We start from the raw sequence: 14,368 nt of genomic DNA, 5'->3' as shown, positions 1-14,368 counted from the left end.
TTTTACGTGTGCAACGTCTGATCCGGGTTCAGAACCCATGCGGACCCGTACCTTTTTGTTTTCAAATAAGAGGTGCAGGCTGCCTTTAAGAAGTGCCAGCATCTCACCCGAGATTGACCCGGCCCTTGCTTGTCAAAAGCGCAGCAAAGGGAGAAAATGTAGAGACGAACTCAGCCGGGGCTGCCCGCTGCGCATCAAACAGGTAAATGATCTTGCAGCACCAATCTAACGTGCTGGCTGCGTCGGTACCACCGGCCATTGTATAATCGCGCACTGCCATACCCGCGCCCGGATTCGGTGGTTAACCAATTTAACACCCCAGGAATCCCATTGGAATTCTGAGTTATCTCATTAATGTACGAAGAAATCACTCCAGCGCACGCTCCTGTTTTGCGTCTCGCCCATGTCCAAGCTCACCCCCAGAATATCTTCGATAGAACTGGGTTAAAATTAGACTTCGGCAGGAACACTCATTGCGAATCGCAGCCCATTTTACATCGCTCCCCATTTTTTTTTTGCCCACAGGATACATTCCGACCACGTGCTGTAAATTTAACGTTGCCTTAAAGAACCGAATGTACAAAATATGCGAAACCTCAACCATCTTTAGCTTAAGTCGTGCATTATCAACAAAACTTTGCTGTATTATTGCCATCTCTACATTGTCCCATTAATTTGTGAAGGAGACGCATCACTGAGCTCAGACGCTGTTTGCCCGCGAACAGTTTGATGCAGAAGGTGTGAGCACGGACCCTGATCGTGTCCTCAGCGGACATCCACCAATCAACACTTTACAACGGGGCCACGAGGTAACGATCAGCAGCAGGCACTCTCTCTCTGCCTGAATCGCTCACCTTTCCTGAAAATTAATACCGGTTGCACTCCCTCAACTTTACCCATTGAGAATTCAGGACAAGGAAATGACTGCTCCTATAGCTTTCCAATCGATAGGGCTCCACAACAAACCACGAGTTGCTTTTATTCACTGAGCTTCGGGGGATTGGACACCGCCGGGCTCAGTCCCACCCTCCCGCTTCCATTTGCCTACTCAGTTGCATCACAGACCGGGAATCCAATAATTTTCTCATAAAATTATTTAACAACTTACTAAACAGAAGGAAAACAGCGACTTGATCCATTTTCCAACAGGAACTACCTTGAGATTGAGAACTGTAAGGAATGGCGACTGAATCACTTGATCCACCTCGCAGCAGAGGGATCCTGGAAGTGTTTAAAGCAGAGAGGCTGCGAGAAAGTGAGTTGGTCGCCACAATTAAAGCAACAGCTCTGAGTTTTGTACAACCTGGAACATCATATGGATTGGAAAGTTGCAAGTGTCTATCAGGACAACCTTTGAATATTCTACCGTGATCACAGCCTGAACGGAGCTCGAATGGACCCACGTCAACACCGTAAATCATTTATGCTTGATTAAAAATGTAACTCTTGTCATGGTCAGGAACTCTAGTGCTATGAAAGGACCTTTTCCCACTTCAGGCTCTCCTGCCAGCGCCCAAACATCAGGCCCCGCACAGCAAAATGCAACAGTAATGTTCCTCAACCCAAAATCTATTTCCCAAGACTGCCATTCACTGGGCTCTTTCAATGAGATGCTGTTGTCAGTTCTCTGTCCCCGCCGATTTAAAAAAAAAACTGGATCATGCAAAACCGGTAGCACTTTAGTTACCCGGAAGTCCGGTATAATGAACGTACCATGGGTTTGTTCAATCTGACACCGAGTTGGTTCACAGTTGTTTCAAATGTTCTGAATTCCACGCTCTTTAATTCGGCCATGGATGTGTGAGCTTATCGCCGCATTCAGGAGACGCTTCTGGTTGTGCAGCGTTCGAATTAGGTTAAATTCATTTGGATGAGAAGCAGGTGTTCTTTTGTGTGAAAATTAAAGCTTCTCGAGATAATAAGGAAATCTCGATAAACAGATGTCCTTTGTTGAAGAAATCGAAGCTAAATTACAGCTCAGTCGAGAGAGTCGAGGAATGTGGGAGTGGCTCCAGGGTACCCTTGAGCAGAGATAATCAATAATGACATTGGCAAGAGTTAATTATAAATGTGGCTGAGCGAGTCTCATTGTTTTATAACAAACGTGGGGAAAAGGAGCTCCAACACAACACATCTGCTCTCAAGGTCAATTGCAGAGATAAACAAATACAATTTTCTAGACATATTCTAAACAGCTCACTGGGTGTATCAACTGAAAAGACACTCTGTAAAGGTTTGAGAAATAAACCTGCACTAAATTCACGAAGAATGCAATGCGTGTTATTTGTGAGTGTTGAGAATATGAGCCCTATTCATCTGCAGTGAATACGTGTTAATAGTTGTTACAATTGTTCAACTATTTTGGCGATAAGATAGCGATTGGATGCATCGCTAAATCAAACTACACAGAAAGCCTCAGCCTTGAAAGTAACTGACCGATGCCACTCCTAATCATCAGTTGAAACATACTGCTCTTCATTTTCCATTGACAGATTTCATCTTATGACTCAATACAAATATTCCCCATTTGTGAAGACGCTTATTGAAATAGATTACAGCTTATGTAGACGGGTGGCGGTTGTGCAAATTATGTTGATGGTTGAACCAAGTTAGTTGAAGGAATGTGGTAGAATCAACCGAATCATGACTGTCTACCAAAACTGCAACATCGACAGAACATTCAGCATTACAGAGGAATGACGTTGGATCTGCCCGTCACAGTCTTTCGTTCCAGAACCTAACTCGTGTCTGAAATGCAAAATTCTGCTCCAGCTTTTTATATTGGAATGGGAAACAACAACAACTTGTATTTATGTATCACCTTGAACGGAGGAAAACGTCCCAAGACACGTCACAGGTGCGTAATTAGATAAACATTGGCGCAGAGCAATTGTAGGAGATATTAGGACGGGTGACTAAAAACTTGGTCAAAGAGGTAGTTTTTAGGGAAAGTCTTAAAGGAGCAAAGAGCGGTGGAGACACGGAGATGTTTCCCAATGGAATTCCAGAGCTTAGGACCGAGATCGCTAAAGACACGGCTGCCAATGGTGGGTCGAAGGGAGAAGGAGATACACAAAAGGGGAGAATTATTGGACGTTTGTGCTGCTGGAGGAGATTACAGGGTGAGGGAGGGCTTGGCCATGGAGGGATTTGTGGTGTTGGAGGAGATTACAGGGTGAGGGAGGGCTTGGCCATGGAGGGATTTGGAACATGAGGAAGAGCATTTCAAAATCGAAGCGTTGGTGGACCGGGAGAAACTGTAGGTCAAGAAAGACAGAGGTGATGATGGGTTAGAATACGGACCACAGAGGTTTGGGTGCGTTAACGTGCATGTCGTTATTTTGCAAACAAGAATTAAAATAAAACTAATTTGGAGGAAATACCCTGCAGTGGTTGTATTCAGCGTGAGTTATCCATCACGCTACCCGCTTTAACACGTGTGGAAGGATCAATAATACTGAAAATGAGGAGGACATTGAATATGAGACAATCACTAATAATTAGTTGATTAACTCGTGCAAATAAAACCGAATAAAAGAGGTTGGAATCCAAATAATTGTTACCAACTGTAAACCAACTAAATATCAGAGCTGAATTAAACATACCCGGATACATGCATTATACCAGACTTTCATGTAACTGAATTGTTACCAGGTTATGAATGTTAAAATTTACTTCTTAATGGAATAGAACATAAATCTGACAACGAACTCGGCGCGAACAGCATCTCACTGAGAGCGCACAGGACGGCTGTTTTGGGAAATGGAATTTCAATAGGGGGCGCTCTTCCTAGTTTTCTGCTTGGCACTTTTCGCATTTTGCTTTGCTGCTCATGACGTTTGAGTGCTTGATGATGACACTGAGTGCCTGAAGTGGGAAATCATCCTTTCCCAGCAATGGAGTTCCTGGCAATGACGAAGGCGGAATTTCGAACCAAACGCAAATTATTTAGGCTGTTGACATGGTTACACAGTCCATTCGAGCCCCTTCGTCCTGTGATCACCGTATAATATTCAAAGTTTACCATTTTGGAACTTGTAACGTTGCAATTCATAATTTATTCTGTGTTGTACAAATCTCAGTGTTGTTGCTTTAATTGTGGGAACACCTCACTTCCTCCCAGCCTCTGTTTCCATTCTCATTCGGTAAATACTTCCGGGTTCCTCCTCCTGCGAGTCGGAGCAAGTGACTCAGTCGCTGTTCCTTCTAGTTCACAAGCCTCAAAGTAGCTCTTCATAGAAAATGGATAGAGCAGCCTTTTTATTGCTGTTTGGTGAGTCGTGAAACAATTTTATACCAAAAGTACAGGATTCACGGACTGTGATGCAGCTGAGTGGTCAAATGTAAGCGGGAGAGTGGGACTGAGCCTGGCGGTGTCCGATCTCCTGGAGCTCAGTGGGTTAAAGCAACTCATAGTTTCATGTGGAGCCGATTATATTGGAAAGCTATGGGATCGGTTACTTGTTTGTGATGCATTGTCAGTGGGTAACGTTGAGGCTGTACAACTGGGACTATTTTTCGGGAAAGTTGGACGATTTCGGGCGGAGAGAGAAGCAGAGAGAGTGGCCTTTGATGATGGTTACCTCCTGGCCCCGTTGTAAAGTGTTGATTCGTGGATGTCCGCTGAGGACGCCATTAGGTTCCGTGTTCACACCTTCTGGAGTCAAACTGTTCGAGGACAAGCAGCGTCTGAGCGCAGACATGAATAGTGTCCAACATGCGGTGGGTAAAACCGATAGGCGCTGCCCTTAGAACCATGTTACAGGGTGAATCGCCTCCTTCATAAAAGAAAGGGGAAAGATTGGAGAAATGGAAATAAAACACTCAGGTTTTTTTTTCTGATCATGCGAGAGTGAAGTTAATGAGGTTTGAGGTTTCGCATATTTTGTACTAACGTCTCTATAACGCAATGTTAAATTAGCAGCACGGTGCCGGAATGTATCCTGTGCGAAAATGAAAATTGGGCGAGGTGTAAAAGCGACTGTAGTTTGCTATGAGACCGTTTTGATAAAGACTAATATCACCGCAGTTCTATCGACGACATTTTTAGGGCGACACTGGATATAGGTGGGGTCGCAAAATAAGCGGGATTGCCTCGGTCGCCTGTTAGACGCTCCTCCAGATACTCAGTTCCATGAAAACTGAAAACGTCTTTCGAAGTGTGGCAGAACTATCGCGCAACAGGGCGTGAGTTCCCCCTACATTAATGAAACAATTCTTATCTACTTCCAGTTGAAAATGGATGGAGAAATGATATAGTATGGGTGCAGATAAGAAATGACAAGGGGCAAAAAACGCTGGTGACAGTAGTTTCGGCTCCATAACAGTTGTTATACTGTTGGACAGAGTATTGATCAAGAAATAATAGGGGCTTGTAATAAAGCTAATGCAATAATCGTGGAGATTTTAATCTTCATATAGACTGGGGGAAACAAATTGGCAAAGGTAGTTTGGAAGATGAGTTCATGGAATGCATTCCAGACAGTTTCCGAGAACAATATGTTGTGGAACCAAGCAGGGAAAAGGCTATTTAAGGTCTCGTCTTGTCTCATAGTAACGGATCCTCTGAGGAAGAGTGATCATATGATACAATTTCACAATGAGTTCGAGAGCGACGTACTTAAGATGAAATCGAGAGTCTTAAACTAGCAAAGCCAATTATATAGTAATGAGGGTCGAGTTGGCTAAGGTAGACTGGGAAATTCGATTAAAATAGATGACAATACATAAGCAATGGCGAACATTGAAAGAAATATTTCATAATTTTCAATAAATATACATTCCATGGAGAAATTAAAACTCACGGGAAAAGTGATCCACCCGTGGCAAACAAAAAAAAGTTAAGGAAAATATTAGATTAAAAGAAGAGGCTTATAGTGTTACCATGAAGAGCAGTAAGCCTGAGGATTGGAAGGGTTTTAGAAACTAGCAAAGGATGAGCAAAAAAATTGATAAAGAGGTAGAACATAGAATGTGAGAGTAAACTAGCATGAAATATATAAACAGATTGTGAGATATTCTACAAGTATGTACAAAGGAAGAGAGTAGCGAAAGTAAAGATGGGTCCCTTAGAGGCTGAGACAGCAGACATTATAATGGGGAATAAGGAAACGTCAGAGACGTTAAACAGATATTTTGTATCTGTCTTCACAGCAGACGACACAAAAACATACCAGAAATATGGGGGAACCAAGGGTCTAATGAGAGTGAGGAAGTTAAAGTAATTAAGATTAGTAAAGAAAAAAGTACAGGAGAAATTAATTGGACTAAAAGCCGACAAATCTCCTGGACCTGATGGCCTGCATCCTAGCGTTCTAAAAGAGTTGGCTGCAGAGACAGTGGATGCATTGGTTGTGATCTTCCAAAATTCCTTAAATCCTGGAACGGTCCCAGTGGATTGGAAGGTAGCAAATTTAACCCCGCTCTTCAAGAAGGGAGGGAGAGATAAAAACAGGGAACTGCAGGCCAGTTAACCTGAGTCGTCGAGGTAATGCTGGGATACAATATTAAGGATGTGGTAACAGGGCACTTAGAAAATCATAATATAATTATGCAAAATCAACATGGTTTCGTGAAAGGGAAATCGTGTTTCACAAATCTATTGGAGTTTTTTTGAGGATGTGCCGAGCAGGATAGCGAAAGGGGAACCGGTGTATGTAGTATATTTGGATTTCCAAAAATCATTCGATAAGGTGCCACACGAAAGGTTTTACACAAGATAAGGGCTTGTGGGGTTGGGCATTAGCATGGGTAGAGAATTGGACAAAGGACAGAAAACAGAGAGCAGGAATAAGCGGGTCATTTTCAGGTTGATGCTGGTGGGGTCCCGCAAGAATCAGTGCTGGGGCCTCAGTTATTAAAAATCTATATTAATGACTTAGATGAAGGGACCGAGTGTAATGTATCCAAATTTGCTGATGATACAAATGTAGACGTGAAATTAAGCTGTGAGGAGGACACAAAGAGTCTGCAAAAGGGATATAGACGGTTTAAATGAGTGAGCAAGAAGTTAGTAAATGGAGTATAATGTGGGGAAATGTGAGGCTAATCACTTTGGTTTGAAGAATAAAAAAACAGAATATTTTTAAATAGTAAGAATCTATTAAATGTAGTATTCAGAGGGATTTGGAAGTCCTTGTTCACAAAACACAAAGGTAACGTACAGGTCCAGCAAGCAATTAGAAAGTCAAATGGTACATTAGCTTTTATTGTATGGGGTAGTAGTACAAGAGTAAGGAAGTCTTGCTACAATTGTGCGGGCTTTGGTGAGACCGCACCTGGAGTACTGTGTACAGTTTTGGCACCCATAGAGGCGGTGTATCAAAGGTTCACTAGATTGATTCCAGGGATTAGAGGGCTGTCCTATGAGGAGAGATTGAGTAAAATGGGCCTTTTCTCTCTGGAGTTTAGAAAAATGAGAGGTGATCTCATTGAAACATATAGGATTCTGAGAGGGCTTGACAGGGTCGATGCTGAGAGGCTACTCCTGCTCCTATTTTCTATGTTTCTATATTTCTAGGCTGTTTTCCCTGGCTGGAGAGTCCAGAACTGGGGACATAGTTTTTCGATAAGGTATCGGCCATTTAGGGCTGAGATGAGAAATTTCTTCACTCAGAGGGTTGTGAATCTTTTGAATTCTCTACCCCAGAGAGCTGTGGATGATCAGTCGTTGAATATGTTCAAGGCTGTGATCGATAGATTTTTGGATTCTTGGCGAATCAAGGGATATGGAGATCGGGTGGGAAAGTGGAATTGAGATCAAAGATGAGCCATGATCTTACTGAATGGCGGAGCAGGCTCGAGGGGCCGTATGGCCTGCTCCTGCTCCGACTTCTTTTGTTCTTACGGGATACCTACTTTCCACATCAACAGCCCGACGGGGCCTTTGGTAAATGTTTAATTGGGAAAGCGGGACCTCCGGCAACGTGACACTCCTTCAGGACTGCATTTAGTGTCTGCCTACATCATCAGTTCAACTCCTGGAGCGGGAGATGAACAAAAACGGTCCAGAATACCACCAACTCAATTGTACTGAGACATCCGCATAAACCAATGCACGAAAGTCAATCTGCATAATCTAAAGGCGTTACTGTTCATATAACTGATTCATATTTTCTCCTTTTAGTGATTTATGGGGCTTGGCGGAGCTATTCTCACGGTTAGTGTCGACGTTTTTCCTCTGACGTGATAAAATTGGACAGCTCATGTTCGATACTGAGAAATTACTGAGTCCGTTGATTGTTGTAACCAATCGTGCTGTGATATTGGTAGCGGTAATGTCGGTCGGCATCTCAGCAGCTGTCATTCCGAAGGCATCGTGGGATAATGTCCTTGTTTTCTGACCGTTCCCCCATAACTTTTCTCTGGTGTAAGTTACAAAACCGCACCCCACTCCAGGTGGACCCGGACCAAAGCTCTATAGAATGTTAACATTACTTCTTCAGATCTACTCTATATTTCGCTTTGTTTGCAACAAAAATCCCATCATTTGGCACAAGTCAGACATTGGTTGGTTGAGTTGAAGCATCAATCTATCATTAACCCCAGAACTCTTTCCATCGTGTGGTCTGTATTTCCTTCTTGAGTATTTCCCGCTCCTCGCGATTAACCCAAAGCATCACTATGCCTCGGCCTTCGCACTCGTCTTCTATGGTCCCAGGCTTTAATACACTGAACAACCCCGCAGCCGGCCTTTATACCTCTCTTTGTATTCTCCAAAGGGCCCATCAAAGGCCCTTATGAGCAGCAACAGGAACAGCCCCATCCCCTCTGTGGCTGAACTTCCCATCCAGTGGGACTGCTGACGCCTAATCTCACCAGCCTCCTTCCCGCCCCAATCAAATCGCATCCCGTCCCCCTGCCCCCACGATCCCCCCCTCCCCGCCCCCCCCCCCCCCCCACCGGGCCATCGGCTCCTCATTTCCTTCCAGAAGGACGGACCACTCAATAACAAGACCCTTACCATCGGTTTGGAATATTGCCGGATTAAGTTGACCTAATGGATTTTACTGAGACTTGGCACACAATGGCGATGCTTTGATCCTTAATGAAGCCTCCCACCTGCATGTACATTCCACCATCTACCCACGAACAACAACTTGCATTGACATAGCGCCTTTAAAGTAGCAAAGCGACCCAAGCCGCTTCACTGGAGCGATTATCAGACAACAGATGACACAAATCTATCTTAGTGGATATTCGGACATTCGCAACCCCTCAAATAATGAAGCAGTAGGAGCCCGCATGCAGCAAGACCTGGACAACATCCAGGCTTGGGATCATAAGTGGCAAGTAACATTCGCGCCAGATAAGTGCCAGGCAATGAACATCTCCAACAAGAGAGAGTCTAACCAAATCCACTTGACATTCAACGGCATTACCATCGCCGAATCCCGCACCAACAACATTCTGGGGGTCACCATTGACCAGAAACTAAACTGGACCAGCCAAATTAGTAGTGTAGCTACAAGAGCAGGTCAGAGGCTGTGCATTGTGTGACGAGTGACTCACCTTCTGACTCCCCAATGACTTTCCACCATCTACAAGGCACAAGTCAGGAGTATGATGGCGTAGTCTCCACTTGCCTGGATGAGTGCAGCTCCAACAACACTCAAGGAGCTCGACTCCATCCAGGACAAAGCAGCCCGCTTGACTGGCACCCCATCCACCACCCTAAACATTCACTCCCTTCACCACCGACTCACTGTGGCTGCATTGTGTACCATCCACAGGATGCACTGCAGCAACTCGCCAAGGCTTCTTCGCCAGCACCTCCCAAACCCGCGAGCTCTACACCCAGAAGGACAAGAGCAGCAGGCACTTGGGAACAACACCACCTGCACGTTCCCCTCCAAGTCACACACCATCCCGACTTGGAAATATATCGCCGTTCCTTCATCGTCGCTGGGTCAAAATCGTGGAACTCCCTTCCTAACAGGCCTGTGGGAGAACCTTCACCACACGGACTGCAGCGGTTTAAGAAGGCTGCTCACCACCACCTTCTCAAGGGCAATTAGGGATGGGCAATAAATGCGGGCCTCGCCAGCGACGCCCACATCCCGGGAACGAATAAATAAAAAGGTGATCAGGCCCTTGGTCAAATAGGTAGGTTTTAAAGTGCACCTTAAAAGCGGGAGAGAGGTTGAGAGGTGGAGTGGCTTATTGAGGAAATGTCACAGCTCAGGGCCTCGACAGGTTGTGGCACGGCCGCCAATGGTGGGCAGAAAGATAACAGGAATGCACAAGAGGCCAGAATTGGAGTAATGCAGATTTAGCGGAAGGTTGTAGGGCTGGAGGAGGTTACAGAGACAGGGAGGAGCAAAGCCATGGAGAAATTTGATCACAAGGAAGACAATTTTAAATTGGAAGCGTTGCTGAACTGGGAGTCAATGCAGGTCAGTGAGTATAGGAGGTTATGGGTGAACGTGTCTTGGTGCGAGTTAGGAGGATACGGGCAGCAGAGTTTTGGATGAGCTCAAGTTTATGGAGGTTGGAAAGTGGGAGGCCGGCCGAGAAATCATTGGAATGGTCAAGTCTGGAGGTAACAAAGGCATGAACCGTCGTGGTACCAGTGTAGACACGGAGGGCTGAATCACACACCCCTGTTCCTATATTCCAACGTTCCTTACCCTGAAATCTCCCCTGTTACAAAGAAAACCACCCCAATGTTTGAACAGACAGAAAGCCAGAACCGGACGGTTGTCAGTCACACTGCCCATCGCAGGGGATTAGCATGTATTGTATGTATCCGTAGCGTGCCAGAAAAGAAATAATAGGGATTAATATTCATCTTCATAATGTCTGTAATTCTATTAAAGTGTATTGAAAGTAAAAAGCTTTGTTTCAGATCCTCCGGTGACTCCAAGAATTGCATTGGACCAACATTCCGGCGTGTACATAAGAGGAGAGCCGGTCACTCTAACATGTACCAGTCTCGGGGATTATAGCGGTGGCCCGTTCACCTTCTACAGAAACGGCCAGTTATTGATCCGTACACATCAGGATCAGAGATTTCATTGGCTCCGCATCGATCACATCACAGATGGAGACAGAGGATCGTACACTTGCCGGGATATGGAAACTATTTCAGGAAGAGAGGTGCAATCACAGCCAAGCAACGCTGTTGAAATAACTGAAACAGGTAAATGATGTGTGCCTTCCATTTCCATCAAGTTAACAATTATTTGTTTGAAGTAATGAATCGCCAATGCTGTTGGTAAACAGCCAATACCCTCCGATTCTGGATACCCAGTCCTCAAAAGCAACATTTTGATCTTGGAATAGAAAATTCTGAATCAGAACGGTGTCACCAATTAAAAAGCAGAATGATTAGATAGTTGCAAAAAGTGCGTTGGGAAGTGCGGGTTATAAAATGTACCGACACGGCAGTTTGCTGGAATGTGGATTTAACTCACTCTCACTTCTTGTGCAAGCTTGCAGGAAATGCTTACATTCCACCAAGCTCTTGTGTCCGGGAGCTGAAGAGGAAAATCCTCTGGGTGATACAAGCATTAATGATGGCTCACCATCACTGAAAGGGTCTAATTTTAACTTTGGGCGATGGTGCAAAATGAGCGTCATTGAACTTTCCGCCTTATTAACCCTCCCATTGGCTTTAGAGGCAATGAAAATGACGCGATTACATCGATATGACCTCATTTTAACCACTGCCCAAATTTAAAATTGCCCCCAAAATGTTTCTCCTGAATTTACTTCTGTGACACAGGTGGCAGTGTCCTTGTTACAACACAGATTCCTCATCAGTGACACAGGTGGCAAGTGCCCTTGTTACAAAATAGATTCTTCTGCAGTGAGTATAAAAGTTCTCCTCGTCAATCATTAACGAAGATCACAGTATCAATGAATCTTCCGCTCAAATAACTGAATAGAAGATTAATGTTTCATGTAAAATATCAAAGGGCATAGATTAGCCGAGAAAATAAATTTAAGGATGGACTGCGGCTAATTTTAACTTGTGGTGATGGAGTAAAACGGATGATATCGGATCCGCCCCGATGAGACACCCCGTCTGGTTTTAATTTCTTTGACGTAAGTAGATAGAAAATGGAGCGAGGTGTAAAACTGGCGGTCGATCCGATATCGCCCGTTTTAATAACCGGCCGCCCATCCGATATCGCCCGCTTTAATACCGGCAGCTAATCCGTGATCGCCCGTTTTAATAACCGGCCGCCCATCCGATATCGCCCGTTTTAATAACCGGCCGCCCATCCGATATCGCTCGTTTTAAAAGAGGCAGCTGATCCGTTATCGCCCGTTTCTTTTTCTCAAGCCTGTGATACCATTTCATATACAGAGGAGCGATAATGTACAATGAATGGAAGACGCTCCGGCCAGTCCAAATTTAAAGCCAATACTTGATTTTGGAAATTTTATCCGCAGTTGATTCTGTTTGTTCTTTGGCATTTCTGTTTCATTCTCCTGATCAGGTAACAAATTCCACTTTTGTTGAATCTCAGCTCCTGACGCAAACACTTACCTTCAAAACAGCCGAACCATAATGAGTTCCCAATCTGCCACTGCACAAGGAAACGCCACACAACCATTTGTCTTTGATGTTTCTCTTTATTTTACCACAGATCCGCTGCCATCACCAGGGATATCTCTTGATCAATGGACTGGGATGTATTTAGAAGGGGAGACGGTCACCATTAACTGCATCGTTGCCAGTAAATATCACAGTAAAACCTTTATATTTTACCGTAATATGGAGCCGCTGCCCTCCAGTCAAATCTCCATAAAGGACAATATTGGAACATTCACGGCAACCAGTAGAAACCAAGGAGGGCGGTACCAATGTCAATATGGATACTTCATATCTGGAAGGTGGATAGAATCCCCACACAGCGTGGCTGTGTTGGTCACTATTGCAGGTGAGTGGTGGGGCTCAGAGATTGTTAATATGTCTGTTCAAGTTCTTGGTATTATGAAAAATTCATACTTCATTCACTGGAACAAAATGGAACGTATACTATTAGGAGAGAGGAAAATAACAATACATTTTAGTCTCAATGCTCAACTCTTGACACGATCCCTGTGAACATGAGCTCCGAATTGTCCCGCTGGGCATCTACTGCCAGTAAAAACATTAGTGGAGATTACGGTGTGAAATTCATCTCGAGCGGTAGTGGAAAGCTGGCAATAGAAAATTAATGGCAAAGGAGATTCAGCGGGCTGTGAAATGTTTGGCCTTGTTTCCACCTGGCAGTGTATGTTAGAATTGCCACTTTAACACAGTAATGAGGGAATGCTGCATTCTGGAGGTGAATCTTCCCTTCAGTCCTTCACATCTCCCCATCCCCACCCACCACGAGAGACACGATGAGATGAGATGCATTGTGGGACAACCTACACTACATTGCATTGGTTCAAGATGAAGGCCCACCAGCACCTTCTCAAAACTGTTCCCATCAACACTTAACTCATTCATTTGAAATGCGAATCTCCAGGGTTTAGCGGAGATGTTCACTCTTTTTAATCGAGTTTGCACCTCGGTTAATTGAGCAGGAATGGGAAGTTTTATATTTACGCATTTTCCTTGTTCCACTCCTATCTCTCAGTGGAATTTCAAGTTTAAACCTGATTTTGGGAAGAGAATCCCCGTCTGATTTCATTTTGGTCTCTTTTTCGTTTGATTCCGCTAATAAAATCATCAATTGCCAATTTGTGGACTCTCAGCCCTTGATGCAAACACTTCAATTCAACACAGTGCAATCGACGAGTTACCAACCTTCCGCGACATGAAAATCCAAAGATCCATTTCTCATTGTTCTTGCCATTTATTTTCCCATAGAGTCAGTAACAACTCCAAGGATATCTCTTGATCAACAGACTGGGGTGTATTTAAAAGCAGAGACGGTCATTATTACCTGTACCGTGAACAGAGAGTATCGAGGTGGAAAATTCTACTTTTACAGAAATAATCGACGGCTTTACTCTGATCGAATCTTCACAAAGAACAACATTGGAACATTCCCGGTTACCAATAGAAATCAAGGAGGCCCGTACGAATGCCAATATGAAACCTCATCAAAACAAGGCGGTTATGGTCCCAGCTCAGCGAGGCTGTGAAGATCATCATAACAGGTGGGTGAAGGGGAACAGAGATTGGTAATATGTCTGTTCAAAGTTCTTGATATTTTTTTAAAAGCCATACTTGTTCAAACATAAAAGTGTTTAATATTCACAGCAAGGTCCTCTGCGCACAGGTCTTTACATGGTCTCTGTAATAATGGGCATTAAACACACAGATTGCCAGAGAAAACATTAAGAGACAAGAATACTCTTTGACCCCGACGTTAACATATCCAAGTGTGGCGTAAATATGTCATAGGAGGAATCGCAAAAGGAA

At 44.2% G+C, this 14,368-nt stretch overlaps 1 protein-coding gene across 1 annotated transcript in view; it reads left to right on the top strand.

Annotated features, from left to right (window-relative positions):
* The first annotated feature begins 1,179 nt into the window (after positions 1 to 1,179).
* LOC137317970 (immunoglobulin superfamily member 1-like) overlaps positions 1,180 to 14,368 on the top strand; it is a 35,546-nt gene continuing 22,357 nt past the window's right edge. The window contains exons 1-3 of the mRNA XM_067980962.1: positions 1,180 to 1,255; positions 10,847 to 11,140; positions 12,597 to 12,890. Of these exons, the coding sequence (XP_067837063.1) occupies positions 1,180 to 1,255; positions 10,847 to 11,140; positions 12,597 to 12,890 (664 nt within the window). The remainder of the gene's footprint in view (positions 1,256 to 10,846; positions 11,141 to 12,596; positions 12,891 to 14,368) is intronic.

This window comes from Heptranchias perlo, unplaced genomic scaffold, assembly GCF_035084215.1.
Source record: "Heptranchias perlo isolate sHepPer1 unplaced genomic scaffold, sHepPer1.hap1 HAP1_SCAFFOLD_64, whole genome shotgun sequence".
NCBI classification, from domain to species: Eukaryota; Metazoa; Chordata; class Chondrichthyes; order Hexanchiformes; family Hexanchidae; genus Heptranchias; species Heptranchias perlo.
The sequence above is the reverse complement of the archived record's forward strand: the minus strand, read 5'-3'. Positions and strand labels throughout refer to the sequence as shown.